Below are 20,016 nucleotides of genomic sequence, written 5' to 3'. Positions count from 1 at the left end.
CTGAGGCCATGGGAGGTCATGGTCCTCATACCCGAAGCTGATGACTGTCATAATAGATGCAGAACCCCATGGGTGCAGCCATCCACAGTGTCTGCTGCAGCCCATGGAGAGAACTTTCTAACCTGGGTCAGCTTAGAAAATCACTGATACTGCTCAGGAGATTGGGGAAGAGAGTATCTGAAAACTAGGCATCCCGAATATCCACTTAGAAAAAGATTAGGGACCCCAAAGGATGCTGTGGAACTACCTTACTCTCTGAGGTGTCCCCCGACATAGGAACTGGTTTGAATTTTGACCTGGGATGGACCAGGAATGAATTCCTTAGAGGGTTTTCCCATTTTAAAATTGCGATTCCAGAACAGTACTACATGTTCTCCTGAGGAAAAAAGTACATTTCTCCACTGATAGGTCAATCAAGTTGTGATGAAAGGTAATATGAAATGAAATTAATAGCCAGTCTCATTATTTTTGAACTTGAAAATTGTAGTGCAAACTAATGAGGACCTACTGTATCGGCCCAATGGTCAATCGAGTTGTGACAATAGGTAATAGGAAATGAAATTAATAGCCAGTCTCATTTTTGAACTTGAAAATTGTAGTGCAAACTAATGAGGACCTACTGTATAGCACAGGGAACTCTATTCAAATAATCTGTAATGACCTATATGGGAAAAGAATCTAAAAAAGAGTGGATATATGTATATGTATAACTGATTCACTTTGCTGTACAGCAGAGACTAACACAACATTGTAAATCAATTATACTCCAATAAAAATTTTAAAAAATAAAAATAAAACTGAAGAAAATTGTAGTGCAAAGTGCTTTAAATATTTAACTTTTTATTGAAATAGAAATAAGTGAGTTTTACCATTGCTGCTGCCTTCTTTTTCTCTGTGAGGTTATGTTGTGTATCTTGTATATGCTTTTAAGAAACTTTAATTAAATATGTATTAAAGTATAAGAATTTATTTTGGAAAACTTGAAAATTCTTGTTACGTTTTTAATTAAATTCTGCATAGTACCTAGACAGGGTATTTAGCCCTTAAGCATGTTAAACGGATTAGCTGAGGCTTGTTTTCTTTCAACATTAAGGTGAATTAAGGATATAACTTAGGTATGAATTTTCAGTCAAACATTCCTTTATGCTTTTGTTCAATTTTCTGAGAGTTATGTCTGTAGTTAGATCAGGCTACTTGTCTTCAACTTTGAAAGGGTGCATTGTGCTACTTAGTAACTGAACAACACTTCCCAGCCCATTAACCCAAGGGCGGGATGATGCTGAGATGGCTCTGTTAAATGTCATTCTTGTGCTTCCCAGCATCCTAGGCACTTACGTTTCAAAAGTGGTTAAGAAAAATTAAGGTTAATCGTTGAAAATCTGTTAACTTGTGAGATATGGTTTTAGTCCATTCAGAGTTCTTTTTTTAATAAATGGTTATTAATGACATTTTTAAAAGATCGTCATAAACTTTATTTGAATATTTATTATATCATTTTCACAATGTAGAGTTATGGCTTGAAGAAATATACTGTACACTTGTCTGTTAGGTGACATTTGTTTCACTAGTTGAATTATTTCTATGGTATGAATTTAAAGCACTCTGCTGTTTTTAGCATGAAACAAATTGTATTTCAGATCTTAAACTAAGAATGGAAGTAATTTTGTGATGTAAATGAAAATATTCTGAAACTTTTATGTTTCAAATTAATGGACTTAGAAAATCTTAGAAGAAAAAGATAGATTTATAACATTTGTTACCTATAATAATTTTGTTTCACTTGACTGTTCTTTTTCTAGGATTTACTGACCAGACATAAAGTGTTGGTAGCAGACTTCTTAGAACAAAATTATGACACTGTAAGTAGAAGTCATTTTTAAGTCTTTACCTCATTCTCTCTTCCTCTCTCTCTCTCCTTCTTAGATCTGTTAGCACTTACTCCTATTTATGATACACAATTGAAACCAACCATACACCCGATTGGTTTATTACCTAGAAGCCAGGTCATCAAGAAACTATGGAAAATAGAGGATGGCAGGAGATAAGGGCTCTCTCGTTTTTCACATCTCTTCCTGTTGTGCTCTGGAGCTCCAGGAAACAACTAGTACCTGCTCATTTTGATCTTGACTTAAGAGCATCCATGTTGCCCTTAAGAGGCAGTAGCAAACTCCAAATGGAAGAGCACCCCACCCTTACTAGTATAAATCATTTTACTTGGTTTGATAACTAGTTTTACTTACTAGTAGAAATACCAAAATACACATCTGTCTTCCAACTCCCTTCTCTAAGGGTGAATCCATCTCAACCTTTTGATAATTAGCTGTAATTGTTACAGAACCAAACTCACCCAACATGCAGCAAAGCCAGTCTACTGACACCGGGTTGTGATGAAGGAAAATTCAACATTTATTGCAAGGCCGAGCAAGGAATGTGGAGCGGCTAATGCTCAAAAGACCCCAATCCCAAATGGTTTTCAAGGAAGGGGTGAGGGTTGTGGGGTGCCTCATCGGCTCATGGACAGTCTTCTGACTGGTTGGTGGTAAGGTGACAGGGTGGTATTTCAGGGGTTAACATCATCAACCTTTTGGTTCCAACCAGTATGAGGTCTACATGCCTGTGGGCAGTATGCAGTTAACTTCTTCCACCTGGTGAGGGTTTCAGTATCTGCAAAACAACTCAAGGATATGCCTCAGGATATTATCTATAGACCTTGAGGAGGAACTAAAGATCCTTGACTTTGTTTTATGGCTAAACTATTATTAGTTTGTCTTGCTTGGCTGTTTTCCTTTGTTTCTGCATTTTCTCACTTCTCTGATTAAATTTGCTCTTTGAAACTTGGGGAAGACCTAGGAGGCTAAAGCTTTTCTACAAACAAGAAGTGGGGGACTCAGGAGGGTATGTTCCTGGGAAAGCCTCTCAGGGTCCTGCTCGGTTTCATAATGTGACTCTTCTAGGAAGCTTTCTGTAATCCCCCCACCCCCAAACACACACACACACACACACACACACACACACACACTCTCTCTCTCTCTCTCTCTCTTTCTCTCTCTCTCTCTGTCTCTTTCTCTTCCCCTCTCCCTCCCTCCCTCCCTCCCTCCCTTTCTCCCTCTCTCCTTCTCTCTCACACGTTTTCCACATTGTATTATTATGGTGTGTCTTTATATCTTCCTGACTGGTTCTTAAGCTCCCTGGGAGGCAGGAACCTTATCTGTCAAACACAGTGGTTCAGAATACAGTATAGACTTTAGTGTCCACTTGCTTTGCTTCAGGATCCTGCTCTACCTCTTACTAATCATTTGATCCCGGACAAGTTACTGCACTTACCAAAAAATGAAGATATTAATAATACCTGCTTCATAGGATTGCTGTAGGAATTTGACAGGATTTAAAGTTTTTAGGATAGTACCATGTATTAATTTTTATCATTATTACTTACATCCCTAATACCTAACTCAGTGCCATACATTTGGTGGTGTTAAATGAATATTGAATGAACCGACCCATCCAAGAGCTGCTATGCTTTTGCTAAGTGTATCAGCAATAGGAATAGCATAATGAAAGTGAAACATAGCACAAACCTAGAAGCAAAACTTTATAAGGTTTGTTCCAGTATTAGTTTAGCTGCTTTAGACCAGTACTGTCCAATTGAAATACAATGCAACCCACTATGTAATTTAAAATTTTCTAGTTAGCCACACAAAAATGTAAAAGGAAACAGATGACTCTGGGAAGATATGAAATACCCTATCAGTATCCTGTGTCTTCATACATCCAAGTCACAGAAATTAAACTATGGATTTTTTATTCACAAATTGTTTGCTGATCTTCCTTTGGTTTGAGATTAAGAATTATCAATATGATCATGAAATCAAAAGTGATTTTCATATCCTAAAATTATCAAGAGAATACCCATGGATCAACTGGAGAACTTTGATCAAAGTGTAAAACATGAAGGGAGAAAAAGATTATTGCCAGAGATATCCAAAAGCTTCAAGACTAAAAGAAAATCACATATTTTTGAAGTTAGGAAATGAATTGTTATTATAGTTTAGTTGTTCAGTAACTATAGATGCTGGATGGAATGTTAAAGACTCATTAGATGTTACATTTATAATAAATGAAAATAAAGAGGGCAAAGATAGTTTATAACAAAACCTGTAGTATTAACTACTAATCTTTTCTATAGGATGAGTGAGATAAACGTGTTGTACAGTTTGCATTCAAGGATAATAAGCAATAATCTGAGAGACCAGAAACTCATTCTCTTTGACCCTTATTTACCTAAATTTTTCTCTGTATCTATAGTCACTTCATGTGTAATTTAGTAGTTTCACAGGTGCTGAGCCTGCTACACTGACCTGAACATTAGCTTTGAGAACTCATACTCCCTAAACATTTCATACTTCTTGAGTTTCATATTTCTTTAGCAGTAAACCTGAAGCTGGAGAACATGATATATGACCTAAAGTAATGAAACTGGTAGCTTGGGGAGTCAACAATACCTTACATGCGTGTATTTGCATTTTATAGTTACAATTAAAATTTACCACGACATTCGTGTGACAGATTTAGTGAAAAATCCTCCTTGTGTTCCATGACAATTAGAATAAACAAGTCCTTTATGTAAAAGAGTATAATTCCTGTGACTTTAATGTGAGCTGCATGATTTTGTTTTTACTTTTCCCTTTCTTAATTCTCTATCAGAAGTTATCCTCAGCGTGCACAGCTTGGCCTCATCATGCACACGCACACACACCTGGCACTTGCTCCTCTGAGGACCAGGACCCTTTTCTACCCTCCTCAGCCCCTGAGCTCTCTTGCCTTCAGTTCTCTGCCAGGCTTGCTCCTCCCACCTAAGTGGTCTCTGAGTGTGTCTATGTGTGATGCGAGGTTGACACTGAGCTTCGCCAGCCGCTGGCACTCTGTGTTCAACCGAAGGGCCTGGGCAGTGATTGACGACCAATCACATTAGGAAACGGGCCCCAATCACCAGCGTCCCCTAGCTTCTGGGGAGAGTGGAAGTGCCCCAGAGAGGCCACTTGGGATTAACATGGCCATTATGTGGCAGAAGTAGCCCTATTCCTCTACCCGTTCATGCTATGAATTTGACAGTTTGATTCTTTATGAGTTGCTAAGTGTATTTAATCTTTTCTCAAATTATTCATAGACTAATAGCTACCAGCAAGACTACATAAACAGATTTCTTTAAAATGGCATAAAATGAGTTATCCTGTAGCTCATTAGATGAGTTAACAGACGTTTTATTCAAAGTGATTTATTGGGAGGACTCAATTACTTCATTTTTCTACTCAATTTCTAATTTACAGAACTAAAATAAAACAAAGAGAAGTATCTCTCTGGTATCACTTGACTCCTTGTCCTCCAGTATCCCTACGTGTAAATGAGGATGGTGAAATGGGGAAACCTCCCTATGGACAGTGGTGATCAGCCCAGGGATACAAAGCACAGCAGCTGGGCTGGGCTAGGCTAAAGGGTTGGGGATTTACTTCTGAAGTGAGAGAGCAAGCAAACTTAATGCAGAGAAATCACTGTTGGGTTTACACTCTAATATTTCTTTTCTTTTATTAGATTTTTGAAGACTATGAGAAATTGCTTCAGTCTGAGAATTATGTGACTAAGAGACAATCTTTAAAGGTAATATCAAATTTCTTTAAGTTAGAGTCTCCAGAAGTTGATATTCTTGTTAGTAAATGACAGGTTTAATAGTGGACAAGTAAATACAGAAAAATTATTCTCTTTTTTTGTAACTTGAGAAGTACATTCAACGTTATGACTGTACTTCGTAGCAAAACGAGGTAAGTGCCCTGCTTCAAATACTTTTTGGAAGTAACAATATAAGTAATAAGTACAGAATAAATACAGGATGAGGGGTATGTTTTTATTTGTATGTAACCAAACGGCATTTCTGATTTGAGATTCTATCTCCTATGAAATGCCTGTTGAAATGCCTTTCTCCCTCATCAGACAGGGACCTGGCAGAATCGGGCCACATCCATCTGTGAGTGGCCTTCCCTCCCTCAATGAAAAGGTGCCTGGAAGCAGCCATTTGGTCAAGAGGAGGTGGGACAGCTCCTGAGGGAGTAGGACATTGGCTAGAGCTGCATCTCTGCCCTTCAGATCCTACTCAGATATTCAAAAGAATGTTTTTGGTAGATAATAATTGGCTGTTTTTGGTCAAGCAATTTGTATGATGCTTGAGCTTACTAAATATTATTTTATATTATTATATATTCATATTATTTTATATATTAATTATAAAAATATAGTATTTTTTAAATGTTGGAATGATGACATTATAGAACAATGCATTTGTTTCTAAATATTGGATACAGTTTTAAGCTAAAGCAATAAATTAAGTCTATTTTGTACCACATATTTGTGAATTCACTTTCCCCATGATTATGTGTCAGCCTTGACCACTCTCCCCTGTACTTGTGCCCTTGCTGCTCCAGCTTTACCTGTTGATGGAGAGATCAGTGTACTATTTTCAGCCAGTCATTCAGCACTCTTGATTGAGTTTCTCCTTGTGCAGAAACCCATACAGAGTAATCCACATAGAAAAAAAATATCATGGGTGTGCTGCTGTCTGTGCTGGAGCCTGAATTAATGAGATGGAGCTCCAGGCAAAGGCAGGGACGTCAATGCTGTGCTCTCCCATGTCCAGAAAGCTTCTTAAAAGCAGTTGAAGATAAGGATACATCCTGTTGGGACAGCCGTGTACTTAAAGAATAGACACAAGGACAGTCAAACCAGGAAAGCTTGTCTGTGTTACAGAGACAGTCATCCTGGCGGGGAGTGGAAATTGGAACAGTAAACAGAGGTGACGATGCTCTGAAGGGCCAATATATAGCTAATTGCTCATAAATTTTCCAAGTCCTTCCTATTTTCAGTGGAATCTGTCAGGTACTGGGCCAAAGTAGAGGGGTTGATATGAACTAGGGTGACTGAACCAAACTGGGATCAAGAAAGCTGAGGGTCATGGACTTTAGAATTTATCCTTGTACCATTTTCCACAGTGATAAGAGCTTGTGACAGAAATTTTTCTGTGATCGACTGTCTCTAGGGCCTTAGGCAAAGTTATAAAGCTTACAGTTTTTTACCCAGACATTTCCCTTCTTGGCCTTCTTCCTGCTTTTCTTTCCTGCTGTCCTGTCATCCCCTCCTACCCATGTGCCCATTGCCCTCATTCTCTTCTCAGGATGCCTTCAACCCCACCTTGTCCTGTTCCCTTGTTAATATTTGTAAAATGGTTAGAGCAGAACCTACCACTTGGTAAGACCTGGATATATTTGCTAAAGAAAATTGAAATAAATTTCATTAATAAATATTCCTCGTCACTGTCCCCAGAGTTCAGTCTCTGAACTGAAGGCACCGATCTATTCTAAATAAATAATTGGGACTAAGGTATGAGTTAGACTTTTTCCTACCAGGATGCATTTGCATTTAAAAATCGAAGCCTATTAACCCAGTAGATGTATGATTAGTACAACATGTAATACAAATTTAGCAGGTAGCAAAGGGGAGCAAGAAAGACTTATTTCTCACCTCTGTCTGCTGCCACCTGGCTCTCCACCATCCAGCCTCTCTTCCTCTTTTCACATAGTTGTCCAGCTGGAGACCTCAGCGCTATTCCAGTGACATGGCAAAGAGCATCTGACTTTGTACAGCATGTGGTATAGAAAGTCTCCTTTAAACTCTCCCTTTTCACGCTGATTGTTTGTTTTCTACTTATTTACAGATGCCCCAGCCCACTCATAAGGCCTCTTTCTTGTTCTTTATTAATGCACCCACACATACTACATGGGCTGCTACTCCCACTTAAAATCCTTTACAGTTGACTGTCTCACAAATATTTGATTTACAATGTGGTAAAACCAAGCACTGGTTAGACAGTGAAAAGCACTAGTAAAAGGTAGATAAAGCATATCAAGAATGTAAAAATTGCTAAAATCATTACTGAAGAGTTGGCCTTTTTTGAATGTTGGATTATAGGCAGATATATTGCTAAGATGGTCTTGTACCAGTCTATTCAAGGAAAGAGCTCCTTAAGTATTGTTTGCTCTTTTCTTCATCAGAACATTGTTCTGGAGAGCTCCACTGTGTGCTGTTGGGTTTTCCTTTGGGTAATTAGATCTGTGGTAGTAGTATGTTCTATTTTGATTTTACTATGTTTATATCTCTGGATTCTGTAATATTTTGCACATAGATGTTTCATAATTTTAGAAAACAAGAGAGGTTAGATTAATGTAACAGTGTATTTACTAGGCTATTTTCTGATTCCAAAGTAGTTGCTACCTACTGCCTTTTGTTAATCAAATTCTAAATTTTTCTGAACTATCTTGGGGTGCTTAGGTTCCTGGTGTCAATAAAAAATAATTAACAGAGAAATTCCTTTCACTATGTGACATAGCTTAGGAATTTATTTCTTATCTTCTTCGGAGGCCTGGTATTTAATCACTAGAAAGATTATAATTCAAAAGAAACTTGGTGGAATTCTGGATTTGGGGAGAGCTCTGGCCAATATCATTAAAACACAAAAGTTTTTTAAAAACTCATTATTGTGCATGGTTTCACTGTATACTATGAAGCCTATAACATGAAAGTTAAAGAAGTAAAAAATATGAATTTTTTTCCTTTTACTTAGTATAGTATTGCTGTATAATGCTTTGTATTACTATGAAATGCAGCATTTTTCACTGTCAGTATTAATAGATTAATATTTAATGGCTAAAAGATTCAGTGTTTTTGGCCAAATGATTTAACATAGTTGATTGTTTCCAAAAAGTAGTGAAATTATATAAGCAGAGGATAGATTGGATAGAATTCATATATAGGCATCCCCATGTAATAAGAATTGAAATGACTTAATCTGAATTTAACTCATAAATGTCATTTCAACAAATATTTACTGAATGTGTGTATGTATACAAATTTTAAATTTTTTAAATGAAATTGCTCTGTTGCTAGAAGACCTTTTGATATGTGTATGTGTGTATGCTATATATGTATTTTTGGCCACGCCACACAGCATGCGGGCGGGATCTTAGTTCCCCAACCAGGGATTGAACCCATGCCCTCTGCAGTGGAAGCATGGAGTCTTAACCACTGGACCACCAGGGTTATATTATAATTATATAAAGATATATATATATACATATATATCCTTAGAAGCTTCTTGTCAGCTTTACAACCCAGAATGTTTTTTGGTTTTTTTTTTTTTTGAGAATCCGGGAGCCATCCCCCTGGAGTGTAAACATCTAGGAAGATAGCTCTCCTTCCTGTCTATCACAGAAAAATTTAACCTTGATGCTTCTCTCCAAGCTGTAACCATTTGCTTGTCAGAGAGATAAGAGAAGTTTTATTATTCTCTACATTAGTTGGATAAAAGCAATGAAGTAAAACAAATGGCTACTTCAATGGCCAGGTGAATTCAGGGTGAACTATGAAAGGGTGCACAGCAAATGGCGCTGTCTGGTCCTCTTATAGGGGACCAGTTATCTTTCATCTTGAGAGTATATATATGTGCTGGATTGTAGCTGCTTGGTTGTATAAATAAGGTAGAATTTTATGTGTTCGTAATGCCTTTTTTGTAGATTACCTACAGTGTTGTGCTCTGAATATGCTTATTCGATAATAAAACTGCTTTCTTTCTTTTTACACTTTGTAGAGAGGATTCTGTGTTGCTTGGACTTTATTTCCCCAACAATATCCACACACCTCACACAGTTAAGTTATAAGGGATACAAACACTAGTAGGAATTGACACATGCCCTTATGGAGCTTATATTCTAAATAAGCTCATGAGTAACTCTGCACCGCAAGGCAAAGTGAGTACAACTAGGAAAAAACAAAGAGCACAAGAGGCAAGAGAGGAAATTCAGCTGAGGAGAAGAGTTGAACTATAGAAGCAGAAGGTAGAATGGTGGTTATGGGTGGGGGGGAGGGGGATGGGAGATGCTGGTCAAAGGGTACAAGCTTTCAGTTATAAGATGAATAAATTCTGAAGATCTAACATACAGCATGGTGACTATAGTTAATAATACTGTATTGTATACTTGAAAGTTGCTGAGAGTAGATCTTAAGCATTCTCACCACAAAAAGGAAAAGGGTAACTATGTGAGGCGATAGATGTGTTAATTAAATTGCACGTGATAAATATTTCACAATGTATACACATATCAAATCTTCATGATGTACAATTTAAATGTATACAGTTTTGTCAATTATACCTCAGTAAAGCTGGGAAAAATTTGGAGCAAGGGTAGTGAAGCCACAGAAGCAGAAGAATGAGAAAGAATAAGTGAGGGGGCAGAGGAAAGGATGCAGTAGCAATGACTCCAGTCACAGTGGGTTTTGAATGCCAGACTAAGGACTTCAATTTTTATCCCCAATTCGAAGGAATCTAGATATTTGTTTGTTTATTCATTCATGTTATAAGTGGCATTAGTAACATGAATAAGGCTGATCATCAGGAAGATTCATTTGACATAATGTGCAGAATGGGTTGGATTGGGTGAAGACTGAAAAAGAGACCATTGTGTGTGCTGTTGCAGTAGTCCAGATGGAAGGTAGGAGGGTCTGAATGAGTAAAAATGGAACGAAGGATGTTCAAGACATTTAAAAACAGAAAATTGGCAGATCTTAGATGTAGATTTGGTATGAGAAGTAAAGGAAGGAAAAGAGCTGAGAAAGATTTCAACTCTCTTCCCCAGGGGACTAGCAGATCATGATGTCATTAACGAGGAGAGGAAAGGGAATTGGTTGTAGAGATGTTGAATGTGATAGGCCAGCTAAGTGTTCAACCAGGGCTGGGGGTGGGGGGCGGGGAGTTAAAAATGTGGGTATAGAGTTTAGGAAGGAAATTAAAACAGAGATGTGTAATAGACTTGGGAGACATCTTCCTGGATGTCATAGCTGAAGCCATGGGCAAAGATGAGATTGTTGGGAGATAAAGAGATAAAATAGAGCTTGGAAAATCCCTGCATGTATAGTGCCTAAAGGGAAGGGGAATCAGTAACAGGCAGCATAGGAACTCGCTTCAAGCGATAAGAAAAGAGAAGAAAGCAGTGGCCTTGAAACCAAGAACAAAGAAAAGTTTCCAGGGGAGTATCCAGTTAGCTTTAGATGCTGAGGAGAGATTAAGAAAGATGAAGACTAAAAATTTACGCAATTGCTACTGCATATGTATGAGACTAACTGGTGACCATCTAACATCCAACCCTGGTCATCATTAAGTATATCATATATAAAATTATGTTAAGGGTACATTTCAGCCACCTGGTTGCTGAAGCTTTAGGAATTGCTACCACTACAGTGAGAATAAAAGTTCAGCCATATGCTGCTAGGGGATCTTCAACAATTCTCACTCTTGGTAGTTTTATTTTGTTTTGAAGTGTATTAGTCTGGGCTGCTATAACAAAAATACCATAGACTGGGTGGCTTAAACAACAAACATTTATTTCTCACAGTTCTGGATGCTGGCAAGTCTGAGATCAAGGTGCCAGCAGCAAGGGAGCTTTCCGGGATCTCTTTTATAAGAGCACCAAACCCATTCATGATGGCTCCACCCTCATGTCCTATTCACCTTCCAAAGGCCCCACTTCCTAATACCATTGCATTGGGGATTAGGATTTCAACATATAGATTTAGAGGGACATAAACATTCAGTTCATAACATGGAGTAATGCTGCATTTTAGGAATTAATAATTTGTCACCAGAAAATGTTTTGCTTTACTTTTTTATAAAAACTTGCTGCACATATTAAATTTCATATGAATTCAGGGTCAAAGTTTTTTTTCTGGCCCTATATCAGGTTTTGTAATAAAATTTAGGGAGAAGGTAAGAGTCACTTAATATAACCTGTTTTTCCAGTAAGCTACTAGAGTATATTTATTCAGATAAGGAAGGTATAATTGTAAAGTCAATTTTTTTATTCTTGTCCTACCTCAATGCCTAAGGAGCAATACATTACTGGGAAGCACATTAAAGTAAGGGATGAAAATAATAAATTCATTTCTGGCTAGCTCTTGATGAGAGCAGCAGAGACAGCTTTTTTAAGCAGTAGCAATGACTGGCTTAAAAAAAAAAGATTCAGAAATGCATTAAGCATTGACTTTAGCAAAACTGTATGAAAAGTTTAAAAATAACTTAATACTAACTACAGCTTCCATACCTATGCTTTAAGATGCACTTAAGGACTCTGAATTTTTTTCATATCAACATTCATAACTCACATTTATATTTTGCTTTCCAGTGTGAAGAAGTGGGATATATTTTTAATAAGATGACTCTCGGACAGATTCTACTTTGATTCTGTGTTTTTTGTAGCTGCTAGGCGAACTGATCCTGGACCGGCACAACTTTGCCATCATGACAAAGTACATCAGCAAGCCAGAGAACCTCAAACTGATGATGAACCTCCTCCGGGATACAAGTCCCAACATCCAGTTTGAAGCCTTTCACGTCTTTAAGGTAAAGTGCAAGCTGCAGAAATAATGTGGGCATTTGTTTTCCAGTTGCAAATGGCAAACTCCCTACTTTGTACCCTCCTTGATACTTGAGAGAAAATTAAATAGGCAGTCTTTCTGTTTTGCATGACTTAGATGAAATTTTAGAGTTATTTTAATGAATGCCCATTTGTTTCTAAAAGATTTGCTAACTAATCCATATCTAGACATATTTTCATTTTTTTCACTGAGAAAATAGGGGGATACTGTTTCCCAAAAGTTACTAAAATAATCAGTGATTGAGTTGAAGCCGAAAACCTGTGTCAGAATTTGAATGCTTTGCTTCTGCCTGAAGTGTTTCTTTGAACTTTAAGTGAAACCTAAAGAAACACTGAGTACTACTCACTTTGTTACTTGCTTAGAAATATTTTAATGCGTTTTGAAAGAAAAGTAGTCCATATAACACCTGCTTTTTCTAATATCTTTTCTTTGATGTAAGAGTAATAAAATCATCTCCTAGAAACTTTAAACAATAGATTTGTTTAAAAGTAGGGTAGGTGGAAGAAATCTAATCTATAATCCCATACCCCTGACTTAAGTATTGTAAAGATTTTAGTAAATTTTATTTTCCTGTGCACATATTTGAAGGTTTTTTTCTGCAGCTGTATTTACATTGTACACACAATTGATACACTAATTTTATCACTCAATGCTATGCCGTAAGTGAACATTAATTCATTGTTGTTATATATAGTGTTTAAAAAGAGCCAGTAGTTTTATTGGCATCATAGTTTTTCATTGGGTATACTTACTCTAGTTTACTTAAATATTCCTGTGTCGTTTATATTTAGGTTATTTTCAGTTTGTAGCTACAATGAGCATTTTATGTATTCAGCTAATTTTTTCCATATTTAGGATTATTTTCTTAGGATAGGTATCTAGAGTAGAATTAAGGATTCAGAGAGTTCCAGGCTTTTTTGGGGGGGGCCTTTATAATGTATATTCAGTGATTGAATTTATAAGTCTATAAATGGGAGACATGGCAGTTTATAAGGTATGTAATTGTTGCTTTGAGAGGTAAAAAAAAATTTTAGTCCATCTTTCAGCCACCACATCTTTATTGTCCAAAAGGCCACTAGAGCAGTTCAAATCCCAAATTAGTTTATAAATTCCATTTAATTACAATCAAAATCCCAGCAGAACTTTTCCTGGAACTTGACAAGCTGACTCTAAAATTTGTAAGGTAGAACGATGGCCTGGGATTATCTATGGCAATTTTCAAGGAAAACAAGGTAGGGAAATCCACCCTACCATATATTAAGACTTATTATGGATTTATAGTAAATGGAGACAATATTGTATTGGCATAGAGATAGATAAATAGAACAACAAAACAGAGTAAAAAGCCCAGAAATAATCCTGTGCAAATATGAAATTTGATATTTCGTAGTGGAGGGATTGTGAATCAGTGAAGAAAGGGTTACTGTTAATAAATGGTTCTAGGGTAATAGATTATTCATATAGAAAACCCTACTCTCCACTATATTCAGAAATAAATTCTGGTAAAGAGCTACACTTGACAAGCAAAATTTTTTAACTTTTAAAGGAGAAAATAGGAGACTTTTTATGATGTTGGGGAAGGAAGAATTTTTAAAAAGAATTTAAAATCACAAAACATAATAGAAAATAAGTTTGACTACATTAAAATTTAACACTTCTTTTTGAAAAGACATCATAAGCAAAGTGAAAAACAGGACAGAATGTGACACATGTAACTGACAAATCATTTAGAAAAAGACAAACAATTCAATAGAAAAATAGGCAAAGCATACAAGTTGGTAATTTACAGATGAGGAAACCTGATTGGCCAACAAATAGGTGAAGATGCTCATCTTAGTAGTAATTGTGGAAATGGCCATTAAAATATCAACGAGATATCACTTTACATTTTTCATATTGACAAAAATGTTTAAGTGTGACAACATCAAATTTTGGTAAGGTTGGAGGGCAGTAGGTCATACACTGTAAATTGGTACAAGCACTTGGGAGAGCAATTTAGCAAAATAAAGTACTGAAAGTGTCCATACTCTTCAGTCCTGAAATCTCATTTTCTGGCAATTTCCTAGGGACAATCTTGCTCACATGCATAAGGAATCCTGTACCAAAATGTTTATTGCAACATTGTTTTGCATGTTGTAAAATGGAAAAAAAAAATGGGTATCTACAGGAGACTGGGAAAATAAATTGTGATGTATTCATACAATAGCATATAGTAATGGGTTAAAATTAATAGAGTTATATGGATCAGTGTAGATAAGTATCAGAAACACTGAGTGGGATAAGCAAATGTTAAAAGGATGTTATTTATTTAAAGTTTAAAAACATGCAAAACAACACTATGTATGGATTCAGACATATGCAGTTATAGTCTAAAAACCTGCATGGGAATGATAAATACCAAATTCAGGATAGCAGTCACCTCAGGGGAGGGGTAGGAAAGAGAATGATATCATGAAGAAATGTCTAATAGCCTTTAATTATAACTGTAATGTTTTATTTTATTAAAATTCTGAAGGCAAGTATGGCAAAAATGATAGAGCTGATGGTGGGAACTTGAAATCTGATATGTTATTGCTGTGCTCTTCTCTGTGTTAGAATTATTTCATAAAGAATAAACACAAATTGGATGAGACAAAAATAGGCTCTTGTAGGACAGGAAAATGCCTGCAGAGTATAAAATGATAGGCCCTCTTAAGACCCTTCCCTTTTGACTGAGGAAATTTTAGAAGGCTGTGTGTCTTGTCTTTCCAGCTCCCACAGGATTTTAATATATCATCCTAGATGAGAACATGCTTCATATAACTTGGTTCCAAAATGCAGTATTATGGAAGTATTCAGTGGGTGGCAAAATATAAATAACCTACTTCCATCCTCTGAGATCAGAATTTGGATCATCTCATTATTGGACAGAATAGGTGCATTTAAAAATAGTTGACCACTTGTTTACTTGTATGTGTATAAACTGGACTTACTCTGGACCCTAACTATGTTCGTTGCACTGAAGGGCAAACTGAATTGTTTACTTGCCAAAAATATTTTGTTATTTAGAAAAAGTAACAGCTGAGTCCTAGGGTTTTTTCACAGTTCTTTATTAATAGTCTTTTTCCCCAGGTACCTTCCATAAAGTACAGAAAATGTGGAACACATGACTAAAAATGTCTTTGCCAGATTATTAGTGGCCAGTTTTCATTAGCTTGCTTGAAAAGTTCAAGGACTTGAATGAGTTGCCATTTCATGTTTTCTCTGCTATTGACGAACAGGATGGTATGATGGGAAAGGACTAGATGGAAGTCATGGAAGTCAAGAGACCTTGGTCTTTGTTGTGGCTCGGTTGCCACCAGTGACTTTGGGCAAATCCATCTGGATCTGTTTCCTCACTTGCAAAATGTTAAATTTAAAAAGCTAAATTAAAATCAAAAGTCTAATTCTAAGATACTAGGTTCAGGAGACCTTTGTCTCTGTGATCCTGCCTCTTCCAGAGATATGGCCAACGTGAATTTAGGGATCAGCTATGAGCTGATCTTTCTTTCCTTTCCCTGTTAACATCCTTAATAGCAAAGGACCATGTTGCCACTGTCTTTCGAACCTAGAGGGTGGGGATGGCCAGTGCCTTTCGGCTCACCTCTCAGAGCTGCTGGAACTCAAGCATGGCCATTGCCGAAAATGGGCCTGAGTGTACTACTCTGCCGCTCAGATCCTAGCAGTTGGCCACAATAGCCATTTCCATGAAAACAAGAAGCTCCACCCTAGCTTATTCCAAAATCCAAAGGCCAGCTTGACAATTCACCTGAAAAAGTATACAGAACAAGAATGGTTGTCCTCAGTGTCCCGGGTACCCCAAAGGAATTGTGCATTAGAGCATTAGTCACCTCTAATCAGCAACTACCTTTAGAGGCAGCAGAGTTCAGAAGCCATAAAAAATAAAAATAAGGAAAAATTTTAAACTTGAAAACAAATTGAACATTTTTTTAGGTCTATTGTACAGTGTACAGATTCAGTAGAGTTGATACAGTGATGCCTTGTCTGCAAAATTCCACTACGTTTTACATTTATTTTGGATTCAAACAGAGAAGCTTAGTTTGTTCTATATATTTAATCTTCTAAAAAATTTTTTGGGAATAAAGACTGTTATGAGTTATTGCTGTAGTTACCACAAATGCCAGACAGTTCCTAGCTGAAACTTCCCAGCAGCTCACTTGTAAACTAATGGTAGCCAGAGGAGCCACACGTTTGGCTCCAGTATGTGATTTCCTAACATACTAGGTGTTCTATAAACATCAGGCATTTTGTGTAACAATGTAAACGAGCCTGGGGTACTTTTTTTTAATAAGTAACAATTTTAATTTATGGTAGTAAAGTTCATATAACATAAAATTCACCATTTTGACCATTTTAAAGTGTACAGTTCAGTGGCATTTAGTATTTACAGTGTTATACAACTATTACTACTCTCTAGTTCCAGAACATTTTCATCACCCCCAAAAGGAAACCCTATACCCATTCAGCAACTACTCCTCTTTTTCTCTTACCCACAGTCCCTGGCAATCACTAATCTGCTTTCAGTCTTTATGGATTCACCTGTTCTGGATATTTGATATAAATGAAATGATATAATGTGTGGCCTTTTGTGTCCGGTTTCTTCTATTAGCATAATGTTTTTAAAGTTCATCCATGTTGTAGCATGATCAGTAGTACTTCATTCATTTTTATGGCTGAATAATATTCCATTGTAAGGATATATCACAATTTGCTTATCCATTCATCAGCTGATGGACCTTTGGCTGTTGTGAATAGTGCTGCTATGAATATTCATGTACAAGTTTTTGTTTGAACAAATGTTTTCAATTCTTTTGGTATATACCTAGGGACAGAATTGCTCAGTCTTATGGTGACTCAGTGTGTAACTTACTGAGGTACTACCAAACTGTTTTCCATAGAGGCTGCTCCATTTTACATTCCCACCAGCAGTGTACAGGGTTCCAATTGCTCCATTCCTCATTTGTTATTGTTAGTTGTTTTTTTTTTTTTTAATTGTAGCTGGCCTAGTCTCATTGTGGTTTTGATTTGTGTTTCCCTAATGATCTAATGATGTTGAGGATTTTTTCACATGCTTATTGGCCATTTGTATATCTTCTTTGGAGAAATGTCAAGTCCTTTGCCCCTTTTTATTTTATTTTTTAATATTTATTTATTTATTTGTTTTGGCTGTGCCAGGTCTTAGTTGCAGCACACGGGATCTTCATGGCGGCATGCAGGATCTTTAGTTGCGGCCTGTGAACTTCTTAGTTGTGGCATGCAAACTCTTAGTTGCAGCATGCATGCGGGATCTAGTTCCCCGACCAGGGATCGAACCCGGGCCCCCTGCATTGGGAGCGCGGAGACTTACCCACTGGACCACCAAGGAAGTCCCCCTTTGCCCCTTTTTAAAAAAGGTTGTTTGTCTTTTTGTTGTTGTGTTGTATGAGCTCTTTATATATTCTGGATACTAGATGCTGATCATATATATGATTTGCAAATATTTTCTTACATTCTGTATATTGTCTTTTCACGCTCTTGATAGTGTCCTGTGATACACACAATTTTTAAATTTTGATGAAGTTCAGTTTATCCATTTTTTTTGTTGTTGCTCATGCTTTTGATGTTGTAGCTAAGAAACCATTGCCAAATACAAGGTCATGAGGATGTACCCCTATATTTTCCTCTAAAAGTTTTATTAGCTCTTATATTTAGTTTTTTTTTATCAATTTTGAGTTAATTTTTGTTTATGGGGCAACGTAAGGGTATAACTTTATTTTTTTGCATGTGGATATCTAGTTGTCCCATGTTGAGTGTTTATTATTATTATTATTATGAAAAGATGTTGGATTTTGTCAAATACTTTTTCTGCATCAGTTGAAATGATCATATGGTTTTCTTTCAATGTACTAATGTGTCATCTTAGTTTCCTAGAGCTGCTATAACAAAGTACCAAAGACTAAGTGTCCTAAAACTACAGAAAGTCACTGTCTCAGAGTTCTGGCAACTAGAAGTCCAAGATCAAGGTGTCAACAGGGTTGGTTCCTCTTGGAGCTTTCAGGGAAAATCTATATGCCTCTCTCCTAGCTTCTGGTGGTTGCCAGCAATCCTTGGCATTCCTTGCCTTATAGATGCATAACTCCAATCTCTGTGTCCATCTTCACATGGCAGTTTCCTCTGCGTATCTCTGTGTGTTTCTGTGTCCAAAATTCCCTCTTCCTCTAAAGATATTGGTAATTGGATTCAGGCCCAAGCTAACTCAGTATGAACTGATCTTAATTTGATTACATCCTATTTCCAAATAAGGTCATGTTCACAGGTACCAAGGGTTAGGACTTGAACATTCATCTTTTTAGAGGATGCAGTTCAGTCTAGTACATGTGGTGTATTACATAAATTGATTTTATTATGTTGAGCCATGCTTGTATTTCTGGAATAAATCCCATTTAGTCATGGCTTGTAATCCTTTTAATATTATTCTGGACTTCATTTGCTTGTATTTTGTTGAGGATTTTTGCATCTTTATTCATAAAGGACAGTGGTCTGTAGTTTTCTTGTGATAGCTTTGTCTGGCTTTGGTATCAGGGTAATGCTGACCTCATAGAATGAGTTAGGAAGTATTCCCTTGTCTTTTATTTTTTGGATGAATTTGAAATGGATTGGTGTTAATTTTTCTTTAAAAGTTTGTAGAATTTACCAGTGAAATCATCTGGTCCTGGGCTTTTGTTGAGAGGTTTTTGGTTACTGATTCAACCTCCTTATAGAAATAAAAAAGATTATAAGAGAATACTACAAATAATTGTACATCAATAAATTAGATAACCTAGATTAAATGGACAAATCCCTAGAAATGCACAAACTACCAAACTGATATAAAAAAAAAAAAAAGAGAGAAAATCTGATTCATGGACTCTCATTTCACCTACACCATGAGCCCTTCCTGTTCCAAACTCAGAAATCGAATGTTATCTCCACCTCCTTTGAACCTCCACAGCTTTTCATTTCCCTCTCATAGGTCCTTAACATCCTGGTGTCGTTTTTCCTTCCTCATGCTTGCTGGATTGGAGGAACCTTGAGTGTTCAACCTTGTAGCTCCCACTGTCCCCATAGCCAGTCACTGGCCATAGTGTGTTCGGAGTAGAGTTGTGCACTATTGAAGGTTCAGGATGAGAAGGTGGTGTGCAGAGGGGCTGGTGGTGAAGCACTCAGCCCTTCTGAGGAGTGAGGAGCCCAGAACATGAAACCAGAGAGCTATATAGCGGTCAACAGTTTTATGGGTATTCTGGTCATGTCATTATATATATAGCATCTTACTAGGAAGTGTGTCCTTTGCAAAATACTGTACCAGTCAGCATTGTAGTTTTTCTTTTTTTTAATATGCTTGGTTTTTTGGTTTTTTTTTTTTTTGGCCGCACCTCGCAGCATGTGGGATCTTAGTTGCCCAACCAGGGATGGAACCCGCGCCCCCTGCAG

At 36.9% G+C, this 20,016-nt stretch overlaps 1 protein-coding gene across 4 annotated transcripts in view; it reads left to right on the top strand.

The window, feature by feature from the left end:
* CAB39L (calcium binding protein 39 like) overlaps positions 1-20,016 on the top strand; it is a 95,089-nt gene that overhangs the window by 72,979 nt on the left and 2,094 nt on the right. For all 4 annotated transcript variants that reach the window (XM_061170667.1, XM_061170666.1, XM_061170665.1 and 1 more), the window contains 3 exons: positions 1,800-1,859; positions 5,590-5,655; positions 12,350-12,493. In XM_061170667.1, coding sequence (XP_061026650.1) covers positions 1,800-1,859; positions 5,590-5,655; positions 12,350-12,493 — 270 coding nt within the window. The remainder of the gene's footprint in view (positions 1-1,799; positions 1,860-5,589; positions 5,656-12,349; positions 12,494-20,016) is intronic.

This window comes from Eubalaena glacialis, chromosome 16 (genome assembly GCF_028564815.1).
Source record: "Eubalaena glacialis isolate mEubGla1 chromosome 16, mEubGla1.1.hap2.+ XY, whole genome shotgun sequence".
NCBI classification, from domain to species: Eukaryota; Metazoa; Chordata; class Mammalia; order Artiodactyla; family Balaenidae; genus Eubalaena; species Eubalaena glacialis.
The sequence above is the reverse complement of the archived record's forward strand: the minus strand, read 5'-3'. Positions and strand labels throughout refer to the sequence as shown.